The sequence below is a fragment of the Eurytemora carolleeae genome, unplaced genomic scaffold (assembly GCF_000591075.1).
Source record: "Eurytemora carolleeae unplaced genomic scaffold, Eaff_2.0 scaffold1394, whole genome shotgun sequence".
In the NCBI taxonomy this organism is placed as follows: Eukaryota; Metazoa; Arthropoda; class Copepoda; order Calanoida; family Temoridae; genus Eurytemora; species Eurytemora carolleeae.
This window is the reverse complement of record NW_019397283.1, coordinates 20,043-47,004: the sequence shown is the minus strand read 5'-3', so window position 1 is coordinate 47,004 and position 26,962 is coordinate 20,043. Positions and strand designations below refer to the sequence as shown.

At 31.6% G+C, this 26,962-nt stretch overlaps 1 protein-coding gene across 1 annotated transcript; it reads left to right on the top strand.

Annotated features, from left to right (window-relative positions):
• LOC111713250 (uncharacterized) lies at positions 1 to 26,157 on the top strand. The gene is made up of 23 exons (XM_023488083.1): positions 1 to 84; positions 1,819 to 2,112; positions 2,184 to 2,253; positions 4,660 to 4,759; positions 6,491 to 6,535; positions 6,711 to 6,757; positions 7,777 to 7,869; positions 8,172 to 8,235; positions 9,472 to 9,562; positions 12,544 to 12,601; positions 13,026 to 13,078; positions 13,611 to 13,705; positions 14,229 to 14,280; positions 16,005 to 16,043; positions 17,585 to 17,674; positions 18,117 to 18,213; positions 20,285 to 20,410; positions 20,604 to 20,669; positions 21,081 to 21,184; positions 22,037 to 22,146; positions 23,268 to 23,398; positions 25,121 to 25,207; positions 25,936 to 26,157. The coding sequence occupies exons 1-23, from the start codon at positions 42 to 44 to the stop codon at positions 26,033 to 26,035; spliced, it is 2,055 nt and encodes a 684-aa protein (XP_023343851.1). The 5' UTR covers positions 1 to 41; the 3' UTR covers positions 26,036 to 26,157.
• The last annotated feature ends 805 nt before the right edge of the window (positions 26,158 to 26,962 follow it).

The following is a 26,962-nucleotide window of genomic DNA, read 5'->3' as shown; positions in this document are numbered from 1 at the left end:
CTTCTTCTGTTTTTGGTTCTTAATATATTCATTCAGATAAAATGAATATGATGAAGAAAATAGGAATTATTTTACTGCTTACAGGTAAAGTTGACGATTGCGCTTTACTTGCATACCCATTGTGAAACCTGAGCTGGGAACTTTAGAATGGGATACCTTTAATCCCGACTGCTTAATCCGAATATTCAATAGGGACACTTTTAATTTCTTGTTTAATCCACTCTTTATGGATATAGTACAAAGACAAATCAAAAATCGGTTGTTCATAATTAGAGAGTCCCTCCCGTTTCTTTACACTAATCTTAAATTGCACGCAAAATTTCAAATTTCACGGCTTCTGATACGCGAGTCTGATTGGTTGAATTTTATACACTTTATACAAGATTAGGTCAGTCTAGAGATTAAGAAAAAGAGAGGATCAAGCATTGATCTTGATGTCCACCATTCTAAAGTTCCCAGCTCTGATTGTGTAAACCTTTGAATATTAAATTTTGACTGTTTGACCTAACAACTTGAAATTATGACATTAGAAGATACAAAACTAAATGAATTATCCAATCAAAGTTTGATCAACTATTTAAACTTTGTCTATGTTACATTTGGTCAATTCATTCGTTTGAACATTTTACATTTGGTCAGTTCATCCTTTTTGACATTTTACATTTGGTCAGTTCACTCTTCTGGACATTTTACTTTTGGTCAGTTCATTCGTTTGGATATTTTTCATTTGGTCAGTTCATTCGTTTGGACATTTTACATTTGGTCAGTTCATTCGTTTGGACCTTTTTACATTTGGTCAGTTCATTCGTTTGGACCTTTTTACATTTGGTCAGTTCATTCGATTTGACATTTTACATTTGGTCAGTTCATTCGTTTTGACATTTTATATTTTGTCATTGCATTGGTTTGGACATTTTACATTTGGTCATTGCATTGGTTTGGACATTTTACATTTGGTCAGTTCATTTGTTTGAACATTTTACATTTGGTCAGTTCATTTTTTTGAACATTTTACATTTGGTCAAGATGACTGTTTTTTTAAGCTTAAATTGTTTAATTCAGAAAATTATTATTTTTTTCCTGCAGTAAAAATGTGCAAGTCATTTTTGTAAAGAAATCAAAATTGAAAAAATAAGAAAAATTTATATTTAATTCATTAATCCATACTTGATCAGACAAAGTTTTTCAGGGTAATTTTGCCAGTTTTGCGCCAATTTTTGTTTCAAGATGGCTATCAAATAATGAGTCAAGTGGTCCTTAAAAATTGAATTTTTTGTCACTTTTGCACATTATTCTAAATTTATTTACAATTCTGCATGTACAATAATAGTTATTAAAGGGAGTATTTGCAAAAAAAATTAAAGAGGGAATAGACTTACAGACAGCGAAAAATTATGAAAAGTAAACGCTTATAATCTCACTCTATCTGTTGCGTCTTAAAGGAAAAAATTGTTAAAAATTACTCTTACCGAAGAACGTAGCGTCCACACGTTGAATCATTCAGAGCATCAAGAGCAGAAACACCTGGGGTAAAACTAATCGACGTTTTAAGTATATTTTATATAAAACAAACAAAAGTATTGTGAAATATCATCTTTATACGAATGTGCCAAAAAATTACGATTATGTAATTTCTGAATGATTTGTTTGGAAAAAAATGAATTTTTTACAATCCGAGTTGCAACTTTCTGAATTTGTATGAACGCAAAGTTTTTCAGTATGAGTCGTGTTTCACAATTTTCTCCTTATAGACACAACACTAGAAGTAAGATTAGTAGTGACCACCATTGATAATTTTTCGCGAACACTCCCTTTAAGTTTGTTCTCTATTACCTGGCACAACACTTCAAGCATCTGAGATCACAGATACGACTGAAGGAAGTTCTATTGGAGATACTTCGGCTGATGACACTACTGAAGGATCTTCTGAAGATACTACAAAAGATATTAATGAAGATGATACTACTGAAACAGAGAGTAGTACTACTGTAGATACAACTGAAGGTACTACTACTGAAACTTCTGAAACAGAAGAAGAAAAAGATGATGAGTATGAAGGAGACCCTAAGAGTCGAGATTATAGCAACGACAAAATTTCCAAGAAGAAATCTGGTAAACTCTTTAAGTTAAAACAATCTAAAAATTATGTAAAAGCCAAATTTCACTTTTATTCGCATGTTAAGGATCGAATTTGTATAAATATGGGAACATGAAGTGTTCTTGTGGTGGAGGGCAAAAACCTGAGGAAATAATGTAAGTTTGAAGACGACCTCTAATCAGCCTTTAAAGTTTAATTAATCTTAAATTTAATCTTATTTAAAAAAAAATTATACAGACATATTTCAATAGTTTTTTTTTAATTGTCCCTCAACGGTTTTTTCATTTCTTTCATGGGTCAATTATCTTCATTTGTACCAAGGATTTAAGGCATTTAACTTCTTCATTAAAAGTTTCACCAGAAGATATTGAGCTCAGTTGCTAAACTTGTCCCACATACAACAGTTTTGTCTTTGTTTAAGTACAGGAAAAAACAGCACTATTCTATTGGATTATGGAGTCAGCTGATATTACAACTTCTGTACAGTGTAATTGTACTATTGTACAGCACACAGTGTGCTTGAAGGACCTCTAAGAGATAAAAACTCCCATGTAAATTTTTTTGAGATTTTGAAAGAGCTCATCAAGATTAACATTTTGCGATATGTCAGCACTTTTTCCTAGGGCGAATTTTCCCGCTAATTGCATATTGGCAAAGTAAGGATTTATTCATTTATTATTCAACTATTTACACAGAAACTTACCTTGACAATTTTGATAAACATACCAATATTTAGATGTAGTATGTACTTCAGGATACTCTGTTTTAGCTGAGGATATAATTAGAGTTTTTTTTACTCTGTACTCAAGACCTTATCCCTAAACTTTTACCCTGAACCTTTTCATACCTTTTAATCTTAACCCTATCTCTGCTGGGGTACTTGAAAACCAGAATACGCTGGGGGGGGGGCAATTTGACCCCCCCTCTAAATCCCATGTTTGATGTCCAAATATGACAAATGATACATCATTAGAAAGCTCTTGTGCTCTACTTTTAGAATCTGCAAAAAAATTTGCAAATTTGCAAAAGTTGAATTTTTTATCGCAAAATCCAGTTATATAGTAAAAATGTGTGCAAAAAAAAATTTGTCAAAAAAATGAAAAATTATACATTTTTGAAAAGCCCTTGACCATGCCAATTCAAATATGCAAAAATTTTTGCAAAATTTTAAATAACATGATTTTTAATCAAGAAAAACTAAAAATGTGCAAATTTCCTTTAGCAGGTTGTTTGCAAAAAATTTGCAATTTTTTTTCGCAAAACTTGTGCAATTTGTTTCCTTTTGTCAAAGGCTTTCCAAAAAGCTAAATTTTATCAAAATCTGACAAGTGAAAGTGGGTCAAAACAAAGATTTAGTTTGTTACAGGAAAAAGCAGTCATTCAGGCAGTGTGCCTGAGGACTCAGGCAGTTAGTATTAAAGCCCTGTTTTAGGCCTAAAGGGAGGGCTATGGGTATGTAAGAAAAGTCAGAAAATTTCAACAGCCTCAGACCAATACTTTTTGAGTTATGTAAAAAAAACTACCGGGGGGGGTCAACCCCCCCCAGCGGGAATAGGGTTAAACCTTTCCTCTTATTCTTTATCCTGAACCTTTCTATACCCTTTAATCTTAAACCTTTCCTCTTATTCTTTATCCTGAACCTTTCTATACCCTTTCATCTTAAACCTTTCCCCTTATTCTCTATCCTGAACCTTTCTTTACCCTTTAATCTTAAACCTTTTCTTTTTATTCTTTATCCTGAACCTTTTTATACCCTTTAAATCTTTAATCTTTCCCCTTATTCTTTATCCTGAACCTTCTATACCCTTAAATCTTAAACCTCTCCCCTTATTCTTTACCCTGAACCTTTCTATACCTTTAATCTTAAAACTTTCCCCTTATCCTTACCCTGAACCTTTCTATAATTTTAATTTTAAATCTTTTCCTCTTATCCTATATTCTGAACCTTTCCTATACACCTTTCCCTTTATCCTTTACTGTCAACAATTCCTTTAAATTTACTCATACCATTTTTTAAAAACTCTTTTTCTTGAAAATTATAGATATTAGAATATAAATATTATAACTATATCCTCAGCTAAAACAAAGTATCTTCAAGTATATTTTACATCTAAATACGGGTAGTTTTCCAAAATGTTCAACCAAGGTTTCTATATAAAGAGCTAAAAATGTCAATAGAACATTACTTTGCAAACATTCTAATTGCAAGATCGCCAAAGGAAAAAGTGCTCACATATCGCAAAATATTCGTCTTGATGAGCTCTTTCAGAATCTTAAAAAAAGTGACATGGGATTTTTCTTATCTCTTAGAGCGTACTGTGAGCATTATGGAGTAGGTTGATATTACAACTATTGTACATGCACTATAGTACAGGATTATAAAGTAGGCTGATAATACAACTACAGTACATATACTATTGTACAGGATAAGGGATTCAGCTGATTTTACAACTACATTAAATGTACAGGATATTGGAGTCAGCTGATTTTACAACTACAGTAAATGTACAGGATAAGGGATTCAGCTGATTTTACAACTACATTTAAGTACTATTTTACAGGATAGAGTCAGATGATGCAACTACTACCACAACTACAACAACAACAACCACAACAAAACCAGAAGTTGAAGATAGGATAGTTGGGGGAATTAAAGCAAAGGAAAGTTAAATACACAGATGTTTAAAATAAATTAAAATAATTCAAATGATTTATGTTAAATACAATAATTATACGATGATTTCCAATTTATACCTTTCTCTAAATCATGAAATTTCTATTTTGAAGTTTGAAACTTTTAATTGTTACAACTACAGATATATTTCTAGAATAAAAATTTTGGTACATATTGGAAATAAATAGGTTGCAATAAACAAACTTTTAAAAACAGAAATTCACCATTCCCCTTTTTTCTGGTTATAACTTTAAAATTATTTGTTTTAAGTTAATGAACATACAGGTTATCCACAACAGATGAGACTTCGGAGAAGACTCTAAGAACTTTATACTTTTTCTTAATATTCATGATTCTCTTTGAATTGCTACTTTTCAAAATTATTTATTAAGCCATTAAAAGGCTAAATTAAGACAGAAGTCTCAATTTAACTTAAGATCGTCATATCTTACGAGTTTCAAGTCGTCTTTACTGTCTCATTCTTTCTGGGTAACCCTGTATTTAGATAAAACCAATGTCAAAAGCTCCAAAACATTGCCGAACAATTAATAACATAATAATTTATTGTTCATGTTCTAGATTAAAATTCATAAACAATCTCTTAAAAAGTTTTACTACAGCTATTAATCTTGTTTAACGGTAAAAGTCCCCCATCATGAGTTTGCTAAAATATTCAATTTTCTGGTGGAACAGATTGCTCTCCAGTCTGCAACTTTTTTTGCATAATTTACTTTAATGACATTTTAAGTTCGGGAAAATGCCGCGTCAGTCAAGTTCAGAATTCTAAAATGTTTTAGTAATCTTATAATCAACGAAAAAGGTTCAACTATTCAAATGAACAGGAGTTTCTACTGCTAAATCCTTTAAAAGCATTAATCTCCATCTTTTTTGGTGTGAAAGTTTAAGATAATTTCTTAAGGAAAGTTCAATGTTGATCTTGGAAACATAAACGTAACACAAACATAAATTTTAAGTGTTAAGTACTTGCCAGTGATGGGTTGCCAGGAACCTAGTTCCCACCAACAATTTGCGAGGTAGAACTTTGCCATGTAACACTTTTACCATGTGACAAAGTTGCCATGAGACGCTTTGCCAGTTCATAGTTTGCCATATGTAACAAGTTTCCCATGTGCCCATTTTACCAGTTTATCATTTTTTCAGTTGACAATTTGCCAGTTCAAAGTTGTCCAATCAACACTGGCAAATTGTCAACTGGCAAATTGTTAACTGGCAAAATTGTTAACTAAATAATAGTTAACTGGCAAAATCATCAACCACGGCAAATTGTCACATGGCAAAGTTTACCTTGGAACATGGTTACCTGGCAAACTTTGTTACATGGCATGATGTAAACTGGCAAAGTGTTGCCTGGCAACTTTGTCCCATGGCATAGTGTCAATTGATAAAGTGTCAACCGGCAAAGTGTCAACCGGCAATTTTGTCACATGTCAAAGAGCCACCTGGGAAGTTAATACTTGGCAATTTTACACTTGCAACTCGCCGCTGGCAAGTACCTAATATGCAATTTTGAAATATGCAAAACAAATTTCTTGCCACACACTCAAATATTATAATCCAAATATCTTTGCAACCTTTGATATTTCAAAGTTAAAATATTTGATCTAACATCTACGAATACCTTTGGTAACATCCACAATAAAATGAAAGGACCATTTTACGATCATTGTTATATTTTCAGTGTTTTAACTTGATAACAGTTTGCTCAGCCTTGGCTTGCATATATACTTATCTTTTATACGCAGGTAGAGGGGGGGGGAGGGCTTTAAAAAATTCAGTAAAATTATTCTAAAAAAAAATATTGATGTTTTTCATTTTTATTTTCAATGAAATTCTATATGAAAAACAATCCCAAACACGTGATTTTATAGCAATACTTAAAGCTTGAAAAGAGAAACCTAGTAGTTTAAATATTTTTAGAATGGATTGTCCAATCAAGCTACTTGTGGTGGAGCACTTATCAACAGGTAATATTTATTCTCACACTTGAACTATTTTCTCCTAAATAGGCTTCAGGGTTAAAATCTGTGTTAAGAATACTTGTGCATTCAAAGTTTTAAAAAAACCTTAATTAAGTTTTAAAAAGGGCCAAAAAATGACCAACAAATGAAAAAAGTAATATTTGTTTGTTTTGATATTAATTTTCAAAGTGTCAAAAATGAAATAACTAGCGCAAAAATGAAATAACTAACGCAAAAATTAAATAACTAGTGAAAAATGAAATAAGTAGTGCAAAAATAAAAAAAAACTAGCTCAAAAAACGAATGGGAAAGTATCAAAAGTCCCCTGCCACAGCTTTTAGGGCTAAACAAATGTATCTAAAGGGGAGTGTTCGCGAAAAAAGAAAAGGGGGTATAGGCTTACGGTGAAAATAATCGTGTTTGATCGCTACTAATCTTACTCTTATCTGTTGTGTATATAAGGAGCAAATTTTTAAATACGACTTATACTGAAGAACGTAGCGTCCATACAAATCCAGAAAGTTGCAACATTAAACTCGGATCGTAAAATAATTAATTTAATTCCAAACAAACCATATAGATATCACAAACAGCTGTCATCGATTATTTTTCGACGCATTCGTAAATAGTTAATATTTCATAATATTTTTAATTTTTAAAATAATTTTTCTCTGGCGCTGGATTTTCGAATATTCCTGGAAAATATGAAAATGTTGTTTTCATTATCAAAAATCCTCAAAACAGGAATCAATGTTTCAAAAGTAAATATCTGATCAAAAGAAAATATCTGAATGATTTGTTTGGAATTAAATTTATTTTTTTACGATTCGAGTTGAATGTTTCAACTTTCTGAATGTGATATGGACGATATGTTCTTAAACATGAGTCGTTTTTAACAAATTTCTTTTTATAGACGCAACAGATGGAAGTAAGATTAGTAGCGATCAAAAGAGCTTATTTTTCGCCGTAAGCCTGTACCCCCTGTTATTTTTCGCGAACACTCCCTTAATAAACCATTTTTTTAGCAAGTTTATTCTGACTGCCGCACATTGCCTCTGCGATGAATCTAAGCAAATGCCTTGTCCTGTCAAAAACAGAGATAATCCTAAAAAATACAGGAAAACCAAACAAAATTTAAATATTTCAAAAATTACATCTTTTGTAGTGGATGGGGGGGGGGGGAGGTTCTTTATTAAGGATTCCGGTGGAAATAAAAGGTTGATCTATTATTAATTGTTTCAACCCTTCAAGTCTGTTATTTTCCACATCAGCGATATAAAAAAGGCTTCTTCTTGCCACAAATTTGTCATCCGGGGTGAAAAAATGGATTTTAAAACTATTTTCATCAATCATTAAACATTATTGAATAACTAAGAATCTTGCAACCCAATTTCAAAATTTAATATGGTTTCTGTTTTAGTATAAAAATTGATTATAATGTTACAACTAAGTTCAGGATATCAATTGGAATGAAAAATCAAATGGTAAGGTATTATCTTTTACATTTACGAACAAAAATAAAAATTACATATTTCAAATAATAGGTCATTTATTATCAATGATAAAAACAAGCTTTTTAATCTTTACAGACGCTAAATTTAAGAAAGTGTTTGCGAAAATGAAAGGGAGTATAGGCTGATATTTTATAGATACACAAAAGATAAAATTAAAATTAGTAGCGATCACTATAAAATTCAACTCGATATCAACCTATCTTTCCCCTTTCATTTTTCGCCAACACTCTCTTTAAGATACATCTAACAAATAATTTATCTTAAATTATCAAAGATAAAAATAAATCCTTTTTAAATTTACTTATTTACTGCAAAATGGTTACTTAAGTATTTTGGGATGTCTCTATGTCTTAGTCTTAGACTTTTAAGGATTACAAAAACCTTCCCAGATTCCGGGGAGAAGGAGATAACCTACCTATATTCTTGGGAATAGGAGATAACCTACCTATGTTCTTGGGAGTAGGAGATAACCTACCTATATTCTTGGGAGAAGGAGATAACCTACCTATATTCTTGGGAGAAGGAGATAACCTACCTATATTCTTGGGAATAGTTGACAACCTACCTATATTCGTGGGAGAAGGAGATAACCTACCTATATTCTTGGGAGTAGGAGATAACCTACCTATATTCTTGGGAGAAGGGGATAACCTTCCTATATTCTAGGAAGTAGGAGATAACCTTCCTATATTCTTGGGAGTAGGGGATAACCTTCTTATATTCTAGGGAGTAGAATATAACCTTCCTATATTCTAGGGAGGTAGAAGATAACCTTCCTATATTCTTGGGAGAAGGGGATAACCTTCCGATATTCTAGGGAGTAGGAGATAACCTTCCTATACTATAAGGAGTAAAAGATAACCTACCTATATTCTTGGGAGAAGGGGATAACCTTCCTATATTCTAGGGAGTAGTAGATAACCTACCTACATTCTAGGGAGTAGGAGAAAACCTTCCTATATTCTAGGGAGTCGGTTATAACCATACTTTATTCTAGGGGGTAGGAGATAACCTTCCTATATTCTAGGGAGTAGGAGAAAACCTTCCAATATTCTAGGGAGTAGAAGATAACCTACCTTTATTCTAGGGAGTAGGAGATAAACTTCCAATTTCCTAGGGAGTAGGAGATAACCTATCTATACTCTAGGGAGTAGGAGATAACTACCTATATTCTAGGGAGTATGAGATAACCTATCTATACTCTAGGGAGTAGGAGATAACTTACCAGCAGCTGAGATTGAGAAAAGAGTATTCACCGCTATCTCTGGCATTGTTCACTTCAAATACAAACCCCAGTGTAAACTTTTTAAAAACTTGAATTTTTAACCTTTGGTCATTCCAGTTTTTACCCACGACAATTTATTCAAGTGAGCAGAAAATCATTTCTGAAAGTGAATCATCTTTTTTGTTTAAATACGTATTTTCAACTGACGCTCCAGTTTTATCCATTTTTACAGCAGTAACGTTTGTCTTATTCAAAAAATAAATATTTTCTGTTTATTCAAATTCCTCGTCTTTGCTGTATCAATCATTTGAATAAATGGGGTTTCCGCAATGGAAGATTGATTTCAGTTTCCAGAAAGAAGATCATTTATCTGTTAGTTTTGCATAGAAAGAGAGTATTTGGTGTCTTTGTGAATCGAGCATATAACAACTCTTTAATTTGAAATTACTTTTCAGTCCTTTCAACCTTGAGTAAAGAAAGAAGGCTTCTGTCTTAAAGGGACTGTAAAGGAAAAATGAAAGGGGGTATAGGCTGAAAGCTAATCACTTTAGCTCACGATCGCGACCCATGAAAGTCATATCTGATGTTCCTATCTCGAGAAATTGATATACAACATTGTCAAATTTATACGAAAATTAATATATATTTAAGTTTGTATAAAAGTAGTAGGTTTAAAAAGATCAAATTCAGCAAATAATCAACAAATCTGAAAACGATGATATCCCAGAGAAAGCTAATTGTAAATTAGGTTTACTTTTATATTTTTTATTTCTATTTTTAATAGATTTTATACCTCCGTATTACTTGACCAGAAATTCCACCAATGGCAGTGCATTAAAGTGGCCACGTGATACAGGCGGAGACACGTGATCAGTATACTGCTCTGCCATTGGTGATAGTTCTGGTTACGTGATTTAAGTTTAAGATTTTATCAATTTTACATATATGACCTTTCGTACAATTTTAACACAGTTTTACATCAATTTCTCGAGACAGGAATATCAGATAAAACTTTCATGGGTCGCGATCAAGAGCTAAAGTGATTAGCTTTCAGCCTATACCCCTTTTTTATTTTTCCTTTACAGTCCCTTTAAGGAAACCTTTTTTTCTCGAAACCGATACGTAACTCATGTATTCGTGCGCCAACATCATTCATGTTTAATTAGCACGAAATCTTCTTTCGAATTCATTCTTCAAAATAAAAATTGCAGAACTGGAAGTTGTCTGCTCTCTATAGTTGAGCTTTTCTTTTCAAATTGTTACTTTCGTCTAACGGATCGTTTCAGCTTAGTTTCATAATAATGTTGATTAAATTTCAATTTTCTTTATACTATATATAAACTATAAAAACCGAATAATTTTGAGCTAGTGTTATACAAAGTATTTGTTAAAAACGAGGCATTGCTAACATACAAGGGGCTGTGACGTCCCGCCTCCCCCCCCCCCTGCACTGTTTGAGTTGGTTGAATTCTAAGGATAACTTTTCTTGCAGACAAAGCTGGGATCACAAGTTTGTCGTTAATCGATTTCCGATCATTTTCAGAGTTTTAATTTTGTATTTAGCAAAATAACATATTAGCCCTTAACAAATGGGAGGGGGGGGGGTGCCTCCTAACTCTATTTTTACTGTGGCAACTCTATGGTTAACACTTTCCACCTTGAAACTTCTTAACTTTTAAAAAAAGTTATTAAAAGGTCGCCAGGATACTTCTATAATTTATAGCTTGTAAACCGTATTTTTGAATGCATAGCTTGTATACCTGTGTTCATTTTTCAGCTGAGATGTTGATAAGCTGATAAGCTGATAGGCAAAATAATATATCAGCTGAAGGGTTAATTGATGGTGCTTCTGTCCGTTCACGTGTATAACAGAAAAACAACAATTCAAAAGCAAACCAGAATTTCTGTTTTTAATCTAAATTACGTCACTCACCATTTGACAAAAATAAGAGGCTTCAAAAGAAACCTAGAACTTAATGCGCATTAATTTTAAACCATACAATACCTTTTAATACGTTTTAATAAACCTAAGCAAATAAAAAATAGAAAATAAAAACGTGTTTTCAAGCAACCATCTATTTACAGTTGGCGTGTTTGATTCACAACAGTTTTAAAAGTTTTGGTGATTTTTAAATCTTTTGATGAATAATTTTAAAAAAGGGACCTCTAAAAATTTCGGAGGGCCAAAGATCTTTTCACTTCTTTTCTTCAGTTTTGTCTATATGATTCAATATTTAAATGAAATCTACTGAACATGAACTGAAAAGAGATGTTCCAAATCGAAAACGGAAAGATAAATTTTATCCACAATTTCCAACCATTTCGTCTATAGGCTTCAATAGAATTCAAAGATAAGAAAGAAAATAAAAAAAATTTCAATTTTATAGAAAACAGTTTCTGTATTTCATCCTACACATTTTTTGCGCCCATATTTATTTATTTGACTTGTCTATCTGGAAAATTAATTTACGTTTTTTGTGGCAACTTACATGAACCAAGGATAGGTTTATGAATAGTCAGAGAAAAAAACGCTTGCCCAGAAAAGCATTTTTAAAAGAGAAAAATACGCAAAATTTTTAATATGGTAAGTTTTAGAGCAACAGTTAAAACCTAAGATTGTTAATGGAAAATTGGCTATATTCACATTATAATTCATATAAATATATATATATGAATATGAATATGCATTTTGGGTTAACTATGATCCTATGCACACAGTAAAGAAATATTTGAGGGGAGTCTTTCATATGGTAGATAATTAGTGTAAATGGATTACTATTTCATGATCTATTTTCTACTTTCTGGAGAAAACTTGTAAAAAGATAAATAATAAAGTTTAATCTGATTTATCATCATTCTTATGTTTAAAATGTACAATGTACATTGTTTTTATCTGCAATTCTCATTCGTTTATAGTGGGCCAACCAATTAAAGCAACCTACTCTGGTTAGGCGTGTCCGAACTACATAGTAAATTGTGATTTTTTTATTTGTATTATCTCGTGCTTTGTAGTTGAATAAAAATATGAAATGAAATATGAAATCTTATTTAAGACTTGGACCCAACTCCGGAGGAAAATGGGCGTGACATTGCTTTGCTAGAATTAAACAGGTTGGGAAAATAAAATTTAAAAAAGTTAAATAAAAAATAAAATAAAAAACTTGTAAGTATAGCACAGCTCTTAAAAAGATTGAATTCATGGTTTCCTGCCTCAAAAATGGCTCCTTTAACAATGACAAATGTCCTTATATATAATTATTGATGATATGCATTTGATTGTTTTTAATTACGTATAATACACGTTTCAAAAACAGAAATTGGCATATTATTAGACAATATACGGTGGTACGCGATTATATCAATACAATGAAGACGACTTTTGATTTCAAATTTGATTTATACTTGTTAATAATAAAAACTTAAATAAAAAAGTCCTCTTCATCATATTGATATAATCGTCTACCACTGTAAATAAATAATATTTGCAATTTTATTTGATTTTGTTAATTCAAACAAAAGCTGTTTTAACTTTTAGAGAAATAAATTTTGAAGATGAGACATACCTGAGGCCTGTTTGCCTTCCCCCTGGTAAATTGTTTGAAATTTTTTTTTTCATTTATCTCTTCTTTTTAGATTTTCTTTTCATTTCCAGTTTAAAACAATACAATATCTTTAAGATTAAACAAATCATTTGTTAAAGGTTAATCAATGAAAATTAAAACATGAAATCTCTTTTAAAGATTGTTTCCGTTAAAGACCAAGAAAGAATTGTTACTGGTACAGGGCGTTACACGAAACATGAGATATTTAAGAGCGTTTTAGGTTTTTAAATAAGTTGCGCATTTATTAATGTAATTATACCTTCACAAGTATTATTCTGAAAAGAACCCAATTGCCTTGAAATATATTTTTTTTGTAATTTCCAAATTACTTGACTTAAGCTCAGATTTCAATCAGAACTGAAAATTTATGATTTTGAACAAATTCTTTATTTTTTTTGTATTACTGTTTCAAGAACTTTACTTGTAACATCAGGTTTAGAAAGACCATATTGTAGTCGTCTATCAACTCTCATGTTTGTTGGAACACCCTGTATTTGAGAAGTGTTGTGAACCTGTAGGTCCCAGGTTCCCTGACAATCATGGGAAGTTTATGGGCTATGTAGAGGGCTGGGGGAAGGATGCTGATACATCAGGGAAATGTATGACCAATGAGGTAATTAATTCACATAGAAAGTTTAGAAAAATGATTTTCATTTAAAGAGAATTGGAATTTTTTTATCATTAGAATTGATTATTCATGCACTGCACTGGTTTGTGAGGCACAGGATGGGAAGGGTGTTCGACAATATTAAAGGGAGTGTTCGCGAAAAATGAAAGGGGGTATAGGCTTAATGCGATAAATTTGATCGCTACTAATCTTACTTCTATCTGTTGCGTCTATAAGGAGAAAATTGTTCTTAACCCTATAACCCCTTTCATTTTTAGCGAACACTCCCTTTAATATTGTCGAACACTCTCGATCCTATCCTGTGCCTCACAAACCAGTGCAGTGCATCAATAATCAATTCAAATGATAAAAAAATCCAATTTTTTCTATATATTTGTTGAATTTATTTTGAACCTTTTTGTAAAAAAGATACTCAAAGTAATGTGAAACTAAAAATATTTAACTGAACATTTTAATTTAAATTTCATTAAAATTTACAAAAATAAAAAAACAAAAATTTATATGTTAGCTTGGACCTTCTCCTTTCGAACCTTGCCAGAGAAAAACAATAATTCCAGGAAGTAAGTTTTAAATGGACTGCAGAACAAAATACCAAAGGGAGCCCGAGCAAATAACAATTTAAAGGAACTGTGGACAAAACACAAGAGGGAGCAAATAACAATTTGAAGGGACTGTGAACAAAATACCAGAGGGAGAAAATAACAATTTAAAGGGATTGCAGAACAATATACCAGAGGGAGCAAATAACAATTTAAAGGGACTGTGGACAAAACACAAGAGGGAGCAAATAACAATTTGAAGGGACTGTGAACAAAATACCAGAGGGAGAAAATAACAATTTAAAGGAACTGTGGACAAAATACAAGAGGGAGCAAATAACAATTTAAAGGGACTGTGGACAAAATACAGAGGGAGCAAATAACAATCTAAAGGGACTGTGAACAAAATACCAGAGGGAGCAAATAACTATCTAAAGGGACTGTGAACAAAATACCAGAGGGAGCAAATAACAATCTAAAGGGACTGTGGAAAAAATACCAAAGGGAGCAAATAACAATTTAAAGGGACTGTGCACAAAATAACAGAGGGAGCAAATAACAATCTAAAGGGACTGTGAACAAAATACCAGAGGGAGCAAATAACAATTTAAAGGGACTGTGTACAAAATAACAGAGGGAGCAAATAACTATCTAAAGGGACTGTGAACAAAATACCAGAGGGAGCAAATAACAATCTAAAGGGATTGTGGACAAAATACCAGAGTGAGCAAATAACAATTTAAAGAGACTGTGGACAAAATAACAGAGGGAGAAAATAACAATTTAACCCTATTCCTGAGGGAGCAAATAACAATTTAAAGGGACTGTGAACAAAATACCAGAGGGAGCAAATAATAATTTACAAGGACTGTGGACAAAATACCAGAGGGAGCAAATAACAATTTAAAGGAACTGCTGACAAAATACCACAGTAGCAATAAAAAAAAAAACATTTTAAAAGTTTTTACTTTGCCTTTAATTTGGATTTTTTTTTTCTATCAATCTTTGAGCAATGTTAAAATAACTAAGGTTCTGAACACTTGCAATATACATACATATTCTTACTTGTTAATCCCTTATTGCATCCTGATGTTAACATTCATTGATTTTTCTAACTTAGAATATTTAATTTAACAGATGTCATACAAAAAATATCAAAAGTCAGATTACAAAAATATAGGTAATTAGAACTTATTGCAATTACTTTCCATTTATCTAATAAAAAGCATAAATTACTGCGAATAAAGAATTCCTTTCTTTTTTAATAAACATTAGTTGAAATAAAACGTGTAAACTATGTTAATGAACTCCAAAGCTAGAAATGTAGTGATGGAGATCGTTTTAAACAGTCACGGTTTTACAAAACTCAATTGTTTTTTCAAAAAATTTAAAAATTGTAATTTCTTTAAGTTCGCTTTGGTTTTTTTTTTTTTTTTAATCAGTGATTTTAGATCGGTTTTTTATCGTTCTGGATCGTTATGGATTTATTTTGTCCTACATTTTCTTTTAGGATCAAAATTTGGCACAGAACCAATTTAAACAAATGTTTGGAATCGAATTTTTTTATTTCAAACATTTGCTCTCCCTTTTTTCACTTAGTCGAATTTTGACCTAAAAAGTAAAGGCAAAAAACGAACCAAAAATGTATAAGTAACCTTAAAAACAAGGCAAAAAAAATATGATGCCCAGTACTAAGCAGGCGGGAAGAAAAGCAACGTCAGATCATTTATCTTCTTTTCTTCTAGATTCATTCCCTGGTTGCTCCAACCTTAGAAGCCCGACAGGTAGACCTGGAGATAGATAAATAGAACTAGAGATAGATAAATAGAACTGGAGATAGATAAATAGACCTGGAAATAGATAAATAGACCTGGAGATGGATAAATACAACCGGAGATAGATAAATAGACCTGGAGATAGATAAATACACCTTGAGATAGTTAAATAGGTCTGAAGATAGATAAACAGAACTGAAGATAGCTAAATAGACCTGGAGATAGCCAAAAAGAACTAAAGATAGCTAGATAGACCGGGAGACAGATAAATAGACCCGGATATAGATAAATAGATCTGGAGATGGATAAGTAGACCTGGAGATAGATAAATAGACCTGGAGATGGATACATAGACCAAGCGATAAATAAATAGAACTGGAGATAGATAAATAGACCTTGAGATAGCTGAATAGATCTAGAGATAGATAAATAGAACTAGAGATAGATAAATAGAACTGGAGATAGATTAATAGACCTGGAGATAGATAAATACACCTTGAGATAGTTAAACAGGTCTGGAGATAGATAAACAGAACTGAAGATAGCTAAATAGACCTGGAGATAGATAAATAGACCTAGAGATAGATAAATAGACCAGGAGATAGATAATAGACCAGGAGATAGATAAATAGACATGGAGATAAATAAATAGACCAGGAGATAGATAAATAGACCCAGATACAGATAAATAGACCTGGAGATAGATAAATAGACCAGGAGATAGATAAATAGACCCGGATATAGATAAATAGATCTGGAGATGGATAAATAGACCCGGAGATAGATAAATAGAAACTAGATAAAGATAAATAGACCTTGAGATAGCTAAATAGACCTGGACATAGCTAAATAGACCTGGAGATAGATAAATAGACCTGGGGATAGCTAAATAAACCTGGGGATAGCTAAATAGACCTGTGGAAAGATAAATAGACCTGGAGATAGGTAAACTCAAGAAATTAATAAAACCACCAAATTTATTCAAACTCATGTTTCTCTCACTTAGGCAGAATGTTATTATGGAACCAGAGATGGAATTTAAAGAAATTGAGCCGCGGTTTAAATCCGCCAAAACCCGGTTTAAATTAAGCGCCAGCTTAAATCTTGAAACATTTAATACGATTTTAAGTGGAACCAACCATATTTACACCAAGGCATAAATTAAAACCGCCGCTCAAATTCTTTAAATTCGGCCTCTGGTCCTTAAAGAACTCTTGTTGGAATTTCTAGTGACTAGTCATTCCAATGCAAATGGAATTTACTTGCCCGCAATTGCAAGCACTGTAATTCAATGCAATTCTGCGAAATTCCGCGCAATTATGCACTATTCCACGCAGTTCCACAATTCTACGCAATTTCGTGCAACTGAATTTCGATTGGAAACCCTAATAGTGAATCTTTAATAATTGAATATTTTCCATTGATTGCTAAAATTCATTGCTGATTTTCAAAAAAAGAATTGCTAAAAGTTTAAAAAATAATTGGTTTAATCAATGATTGCTAAAAGTTTAGGAAATGATTGGTTTAATCAATGATTGCTAAAAGTTTAGGCTACCTAATGAAGGAAGAAGATAACCCTTGTAAGAAGTTAAAGGACTATTACAAGGAGAAGGAGAAACAAAGGGGATTCCTGCCAAACGGTAATTTATTAAAAGGAGTGTTTGCGAAAAATTTAATATAGCTATATTAATTTTTTCGCAAACACTAAAAATGATGGTTGTCTTCGTTCTTATTTTTAATAAAAACAGATTATGTAAGAAATTGCACTAAATTACATTAAATCCATTATCAAAAGAATACTTTTCATTATACCTTTGTTTTTACTCTGTCACCGACCGTTAAAAAATGAAAATACTGACAAATAGTTGCAAATTTCTCTAAAAATATGAAAAAAGGTCTGCGTGGAAAAATGTAGGCATTCTTGCAGTATTTATGATGTATTGGAAAGTGGAATTCAAAGCCAAATTTGTTGTCCCAATGTGAGGCATAAATTGTTAAATCATCTTGGAACATTTATGTTAAATTAGAGAAAAATCTCATGTAAGAAGTTTAATTTTGATACATTTATATTAATTTATTTAGGTTTAACAGAAGTAAAGGTATTTAGGAACAAACTTGTCCAATATTGCTTTAATGATAATGTAAACAGAAACAAGAAGAAATGGTGTGCCACCTGTAGGTAATTTTTACAATGAAAGAATCGAAAGTACTCCTCATCTGTCAGCATAAAGTAGTATTTCCTGTATAGGATGTCCGGCATAACTCATAAATCTCTCGACTGATTAGCCTCAAATATTTATTGGGGAACTCGGTAGCATCAAGGATATGTTCTTAGACTGGTTTAAAAATTCTAAGTGGAGCGGGTTGACTTTTTAGACAGATAATGCATCAATAAAAGTTGTCTTTCCATATATTTCACTACATTCTTTTTTATTATTTTGTTTGAAGCTTTGTTTCTAATTGAATCAATTGTATTTCAGATTGTAAAATTTCAATTTAGAGAATTTTACAATAGCATAAAATATAAAATAAAATACAGCCTTTTATTTGAGTCTGAATTCTATAGCTGCAAAAAACAAGGGGTATAAAGAAAACATTAGGACAGATATATGTAGATCAAAAGAAAAAGAAAGAAAAAATTAAAGCTCCCTTTCTACTAGTTGTGTTTATAAACAATTAATTCATACAATTAATAGCTTTCATTCACATAAAAACTATTGTTAAAGAAATTGTTTACGTTTTTGTAGAAAAAAACACATTATTTTTCTTATTATTAAGGAAAACAATTGTCTTCCTCCGCAAAAAGTTAGAGTGAAAATCTGCCGTAAATGTATTCAAACTGTAACCTTAGAACTGTCAATATGACTTCAAAAATACAAAATTTTAGCTTAACTTTTTGTTAATCGCATTCAATTTTTGATACATTTTTATGAAATTTTGGAAAACAATAGAATTAACAATTTCAGAACAATCTTTTTAAAATTATAATATTTGAAAAAAATTTTGTTTCGCGTATTTTTCTTTCAATGTTCCCGAAAAATTATGAATTTTTTTATCATGTTTTATTCTTTTCATGCCTAAATTTTGAAATTTGTTTAAAACATTGATAATGTCTTTTTTACTCACCCTGTATATTGCTGCTAAACCCACAAGAGAGGCCATTATTCAGTTTTTATTTTATAAGAAAACCAAGAACTTGTGTTATTAAAGTAACAAAAAGCCGTAACCCAATTATACGATAAAAGTACGACCCTGGTTGAAAACAATTGAGTTTAACCATTATTTGAAAATGAATATCATACTGATAAATTATATTTATTTCAATTTTTTTTAATTTAACGTCAGACAGCAGGGGCGGATACAGGATTTAAGTGAGGGGGAGGGAGGCAAGATTTTTTAGGAACAAAAAAATTCATAATTAGGAACAAAAAATCGCAGTGCAGGCGAAAATTTTTTTTGACTTAAAAGACTCAAAAAGAGTCAAAATTAATGGCTAAAGACTAAAAAACTAGATTTTTAACTTTTCACACATTATAGTTTATTAAGACAGATATTTTTCCTGTTTTGCACTAGGGTTTCTTTCCCTTAAGCGTGCTATTGAGAAGCTATTCTGAAAATAGGAACAAAAAATTCCAAATTCAGGGGGGGGGGCGAATGTCCTAATGCCCCCCCCTGTATCCACCCCTGTCAGACAGATGTTACTTTATCCATTTTTTCACCTGGGCTATTTAAAAAAGAAAAATACATAGATTTGTAATTCAAATAATAAAAAAAGTAATTAATTAGTTTAGATTTTTTTAAAACACTAATCGAGGTGGTTGGTTATTTACCCTTCCCATGAAATTTCAAAAATAGTAAGCAGCACTGTATTTAATGATCTCAAACAGCTTTTGAGGTATCTGAATAAAACCTATCCCCCAATCCCACTAGAAGAACAACTTTTCTATGAATCTGTTTGTTTGGTTAATTTGAGGAGTAAAATATTCCTATAATGGTGTTTCTGAAATAGTGCACACATTTTAAAAGTTTAAATGTCATATGTGTTAATACATTAATTTTTAAAGGCTTTTAAAATAAGTAAATTAATGATTGAAAGTTTTCATGTGTAATATCTTTTAGCTTAATTACGCGTATCTATAAATACAATTTTTTTACTTACGCATAAGAATTAGAAAAATAATTCCAAATAGGTTTAATTGCGGTTTTAAATGTATTTAAAAGTTTAAATATGCAACAACTTTTTGTTTAAGGAGCAAAGCAGAACCAGGGGAATCTGGGTATTGTGGAGAGAATAGTGTTAATGAAACAGCAGAACAATTTCTAAATATGACTGCTAAAAACTGGGGCTTCTGCTTAGAATCAAGTGCATGTGAGAGGTAGAAATAATTTTGCTTAAAACTAGGAAAACTGCTGTATAAAAACTTGTGAGTTGATAAGGCCAGAATTATTATAAAAGAGGAACAAACTTGCAGCCATTTTTAGACGTATTGGAAGTATAGAGAGAACATTTAACATACAATTTTTAACCAAACCAAATTTAGTCCATTTGAGGCATTTTATTTGCAACAGGTTGTCAGGAAAACAGTTTACTGGAAGTGGAGAACTCAATTATATTCTTCTGGACATTCTTGGCAGGAAAGTGTTTGGACAGCATAACCTGGTTTTTACAATTTTCCATACCTGAAGATTTTTACACTTTAAGAAGAAATTTACAAATAATTAATGGCCTTTTTTATTACAATTTGAGTTTCGTCCAAGACCCTCTACATATTAACTGACGCTTACAATCAACAAAATTGGACATAGTTGTTCCCCTTTTTTAAAATAAGAGGCTCCATAAAAATCTAAGAAATTAAGCATTGCATTGCTCCATAAGTTTTAAAAATGGTAAGTGGGTAAGAATAAGCACCTTCAAACTGAACGATCGTTTTAGATCATTTGTTAAAAAAGTTATATTTTTTAAAATTATTTTATTGAGAAAAAAACACATTAGTTTTCAAACTTGCGTTCTATAATTTCTTGCTGCGGTCTGAACGCAAATCCTAGTAAGGAATGTGAACTGTTTGGGAACAAAAGTAGTATAAATACGAAACGGGAGATCTGTGCAGGGAAGAAGATTAAACCAAGATTGGGATATTTCAATTTAACAGGTATACCAGTAGTAATTGGTAACTAAACATGTTTAAAGTGGTTTTTGTCTTTGCTCTTTCTTCTCATCCTGTTACTTTTATTATTATTAGTCTTATTATATTTATGGTCAATTGATTGATTGATTGATAAATGTTTATTTCTATATACCTTATTACTGGTATCTTTTTTGACTATAGGGTTTCCAACGCAAGTGGATTTTACCTGCGGGCAATTGCAAACCCTGTTAACTTCGTGCAATTCCACGCAACTGTTCCAATTGAAGCCATAATTTTGAGAAAGGATCGTCCGGCCCTGACTTTTTTACAAAATTCTGGTTGATTGTATGCTTGTTTTGTTACCCTTCCATTGCCCAAAATACCCAAAGCTTATCCAAAAGTGATATAGATATTATAGGGCCAATAAGAATTGCATGTTAATAAAAAGGAATTATGCAGTGTTTAAACTGTTATATTTGTTAAAAAAGAGTTTATGACTTCATTTGTATTCCAAGTAAAAATTTTAAAAAGTGTAAAAAGTTCAACCTTTATTATCACAATCATCTAAAGAACTAAGCTTTCATGACACTTTGCGTCCCTTTTCTAGTAACTATTTTAGCTGTAATCCGTTGCTCTTCAAGCTGCCATTTTCTGTGTTAAATTGTATTCGCGGATTTTTCTGCTTTAATTCACGTATTTTCAAATTAATAAATGTTTACCTTTTTGGATGTGACATCAGTTCAGTTGTTTGAGCGTTTTTTAAGTAGGGCTGGGCACGTTCCAACTTTTTCTAGCCATATCTCTCTGTCAGCCTTAATCTATGAAAGTCAGGGTTTGGACCTCAACATTTTTTTATTCTTATTTCTTTTTTCCAAGGAGACCAAGTGAAAAGTTTAGAACCTAGGGAAGATGATCTTCCCTTAGCTCTGATGAATACAACCTCTATTCATCTTGGATATATTATTGGAGGAGGAGACACTTGTCAGGTTAGTAAACAGTTCCTTAATCTCCGCTGAATTTAGACTCTACATCTTGGATATAATATTGGAGGAGGGGACACTTGTTAGGTTAGTAAACAGGTCCTTAATCTCCGCTGAATTCAGACTCTACATCTTGGATATATTATTGGAGGAGGGGACATTTGTCAGGTTAGTAAACAGCTCCTTAATCTCCGCTAAATTTAGACTCTACATCTTGGATGTATTGTTAGAGGAGGGGACACTTGTCAGGTTAGTAAACAGCTCCTTAATCTCCGCTAAATTTAAACTCTACATCTTGGATATAATATTGGAGGAGGGGACACTTGTCAGGTTAGTAAACAGTTCCTTAATCTCCGCTAAATTCAGACTCTACCTCTTGGATATATTATTGGAGGAGGGGACACTTGTTAGGTTAGTAAACAGGTCCTTAATCTCCGCTGAATTCAGACTCTACATCTTGGATATAATATTGGAGGAGGGGACACTTGTTAGGTTAGTAAACTGTTCCTTAATCTCCACTGAATCCAGACTCCACATCTTGGATATATTATTGGAGGAGAAGACACTTGTCAGGTTAGTAAACAGTTCCTTAATCTCCGCTGAATTCAGACTCTACATCTTGGATATATTATTAGAGGAGGAGACACTTGTCAGGTTAGTAAACAGGTCCTTAATCTCCGCTGAATTCAGACCCTACATCTTGGATATAATATTGGAGGAGGGGACACTTGTCAGGTTAGCAAACAGTTCCTTAATCTATCTCCGCTGAATTCAGACTCTACATCTTGGATACATTATTGGAGGAGGGGACACTTGTTAGGTTAGTAAACAGTTCCTTAATCTCCGTTGATACATTATTGGTGGCAGGGACACGGTCAGGTTAGTAAATAGTCCCTTTGGCTCTCTTGTGACTATGTGAAAATTTCATTTATGCAATTTTTAACGAATGACTAAAATGAAAGAGATGACTAAAATTATTTTGTGCGTATAATATATCAAGGACACTTGGATTTCATCCTAGTATAAAATTTTGTATTTCCGTGACTAGAAAGGCTACCGGGGTCGAGCTAGAATGTTTAACCTCTGCTAATACCATTTAGTTAACCTTTTAAATTTTGTAATTTCAGGGTGACTCTGGTGGTCCCCTTTTGAAATGGTTGGGTGACCAGGCGGTGGTAGTGGGAGTAGTTTCTAGAGGTGCATCTTGTGCTGAAGAGAACCAGGCTGGAGTCTATACAAGGGTTAAAACTAAACTAAGGTTCTCCCTACAATAAACTTAACACTTGTTTATAAGGAGCGGGTGGCTAGGGTTTGGATGGGACCCTCAAAGAAAAGAAAACTATAAGGATTGGGGGGAGGTGGGTAAAAAGGCATAAACCGGCCGGAACATCAAAGTTTTGGTGGTCTCATAGGTTGATGCATAATTTCTTAAATTATGTTTATGAGTGAGACAATTCAGGAATAGAATCTGTTTAAAGGGACCGTTCAGGTAAAATAGAAGGGGGTATTGGATGAAACCTAAAAAATTAGGAATTAATTGGATCCAATATTAGTTCTATCTGATGTCCATGTCTTGAGAAATTGAAATTAAACTGTGTCAAATTTATACCGAAACTCATATATACTGATATGTAACATGGTATATGAATCAAAGTTTTAAACAGATACTATTCAGCAAATACAGAACATATCTGAACATTAGGTTAATACAGAGGTGCCTAAAACTGTCATATATACTCCTGTCATAATTTGAATATAATACTTATTTATTTTATATAGATAACTGATAATATAATTGATACATTTGTATTAAATGACTAGATTTTCCAGCAATGGCAGTGTAGTGTCTGGCCATGTGGCTATGTCTGCATTACATGACCAGAACTTCCAACAATGGCCGTTCAGTATCTGGTCTCAAGGCTCCATTGACAAGATTACTTATATATGAATTTTTGTATAACTTTGATATAGTTTTATATCAATTTATCGAGACTGGTACACCAGACACTAGATAAAAACAATATTGGTCGCAATCAACTCCTAAAATACTTAGGCTGCAGTCTATACCCCCTTTCATTTTTCCTTAAAATTCCCGTTAAAATCTAAAATAGACTGTTGAAAATTTAACTGTGATGTGGATCGTTAAACTGTACTATTTAAATGTTTAGGACTGTTCACCAGGTTTGTAAATTTAAAAAAAAATATAATGCAATTTTTTTGAGCAAGAATATAAAGGGGACTCTTACATATTTTTACAAGATTGTGTTTTAATCCAACAGTAATTTCTATCATGTTGGATTTCCTACATAAAATATAAACTTGAGAAGCTAGTTTTTCGCACTATTTAATATTACATTACACCAAGGTAAAAACCAGGAGAGAATTTAATTTTTTATTAATAGAAGGAACAGGGGTTGTATTATTTATATTTAAACTGACTCTTATCCAATACTAAACTATGGAGAATGATATTTAAATGTTAGTTTAAAGTCTTCTATTTTTTATTTCATTTGCAACTTTCCGAATTCCGATACACTTATGGATTAAACTGGCAATTCGTATTAAGAATCCATTAATTATTCACAATCTTCTCTTTTAAAGTTAATTATTTTCAATTGTTATTTCTCTAAAAAGGGACTTTCTAAACTGTTAATAAAGGGTTACCCCTTATACTTTTAAGTAAAATTTTGCGAGACAAAATTCATCATTGTTGATCATTTTTGGCATTTTTACTTTTCTTTTATATTTGGATGATATTACAGTCTTACAATTGTTTAAACAAAGTTCTCATATTTACTTATTTATTGTAAAAAGTAAAATTTGATTTATTTTTTTCAAACACTTCGTCTTTTTGACTGAGGTTAAAGAGTTTAGAACATTTTCAATTTTCCTTTTCCTATCAGATTTTAATTGAATTAGATGGATTTGTAGATAACATTTTTTTGAGAATTGTTGACCATCACCTATATTTGTTGTCTAGGTGGATTTTCAAATATGCTTCCAAGGGTAAATGTGGAAACAAAAAGGAAAGTAAAACTCCTCACTTTAGATCTCAAGTAGAACAAAGGTGAGTCATACATTTTTGTATTAAGTTAATTAAATAAAAAACGAAAGTGGTAGACGATTATATCAATACAATGCAGACAACTTCTTTATTTAAGTTTTTATTATTAACTAGCGTTTATCTAATTACAAGTTTATACATAAGTAAAAAGTTCATTAAATTGGCAGCTTCTCTTGAATTCTATATTAGGGTCGCGGTGTATCCATGCTGTTTAACAGTTTGATAAAGTAAAAATTGTGTTGATACAATCCCATCTATATATAAATTTGGCTTGTCTGTCTGTTTGTTTGTATCCAATAAACGTCAAAACGGCTGAACCAATCGGGCCCAAATTTTTTGTGGGACATCACGTGACCACAGGAAAGGTTTATGAATGATTAAAAAAAAAAAATGTGTTTTAAAGGTTTTTAATTTTGTAAAAAATTTAAATTCTTGAAAATCCGCGAATTTATTTTTAAAATCCGCAAAATTTTTTTCTTCTTTGTTTTAAAATGTAAACAAAAAGAACATGTTCACAATTTAAAAAGAAGATGTTTTAAAGCCTAGTACCATATAATCGCCTACGTCACTGTATGTCTATACAAAAACAAAACCAATGGTGGACATATTTTGTTAATGAATGTATTATAATCGATTAAGCAACACAGAAACGGATACAACAAATAAAATCTTGTTTTATTCTCACATTTTGTAGCATTTTAAAATAATAATGATTTTATTTATATATTTAGTCCGAAATCTTCCACATCAACCACAACAACTGTATCAACATCAACAACAACAACAAGTACAACAACATCTACAACAGATCCAAACCTTCTCTATTCATAAATATATCAAAAATTTACAAAAAGATCTTTGTTTAATTGAAATTAATGCAACTTAGTATTATTGTTACCTTGCAATGTTTAAAATAAAACTATTGAAAATAAACGATTTCACAGACCCCAAAAGACTCTACTTTTTTTAATCTTTATATATTTGCGACCGAAAGGGGTAACTGTAAATTTTACAATATTAGATTTTGAACAAAAGCATATCAGGCGTCTGTGTAAAAACGTATGCAAAACTACTTTGCAAATGATGTGCATTCTCTTTCCTTTAAAAAAAAAAGCAACAAAATATCGAAATAATATAGGTAGGGTTGGTCACATTCCAACTTTTTCTTGTCGTTTCATTAACGGTTAGTTCCCACCGTTCAAATGTTAATAAATTTCAGTTAGCTATTAATTTTTTAAGATAATAACGGAGCGTTCGTTCCATCAACGCCATTTTCCGTTTTTTTTTTAATTGCCGTTAGTTAATGATCTTAATTTTATTTACGGCGTTTAAACAATCATTAACGGCTCTAGCTGTTAATAGTACCGTTATTGCAAAATTAACGGGATTAACGAAAAAATTTTGTTTACAGTGTAAAAAATTATTAACGAAACAGCAGTAAAAAGTATATATTACAGTATTAACTGCGTTAACTGCAAAGAATATTTCGGTAACAGTTTATAAACACAGAAGACAACACTTAAAACATCGAATTTACAGTTTTAAGCTTTTCAGTTAACGTTTTTAACCGAAATTTTTTTCTTCAAAAACAGCTAAATTATTTACTTAACGATTTGCTGTTAGTTAACGGACTTTTCCGTTAATTTTCGAAAAAAATCCGTTTCGTTAGCGGAACTTTGCCCAGTCCTACCTACAGGCCTTTAGTCTCTGTCCAACAACGATATGCTACTGAAATATGGTAATATATTATTTACTTAC

Bases quoted from the DNA above. Each gene is read 5' to 3' on its own strand.
- LOC111713250 (XM_023488083.1), top strand. From the start codon at position 42: ATGAATATGATGAAGAAAATAGGAATTATTTTACTGCTTACAG. The intron at 12,602-13,025 runs GTTGGGAAAATA...TTTAACTTTTAG, and splicing joins GCTTTGCTAGAATTAAACAG to AGAAATAAATTTTGAAGATG. The intron at 16,044-17,584 runs GTAGACCTGGAG...CTAAAAGTTTAG, and splicing joins CAACCTTAGAAGCCCGACAG to GCTACCTAATGAAGGAAGAA.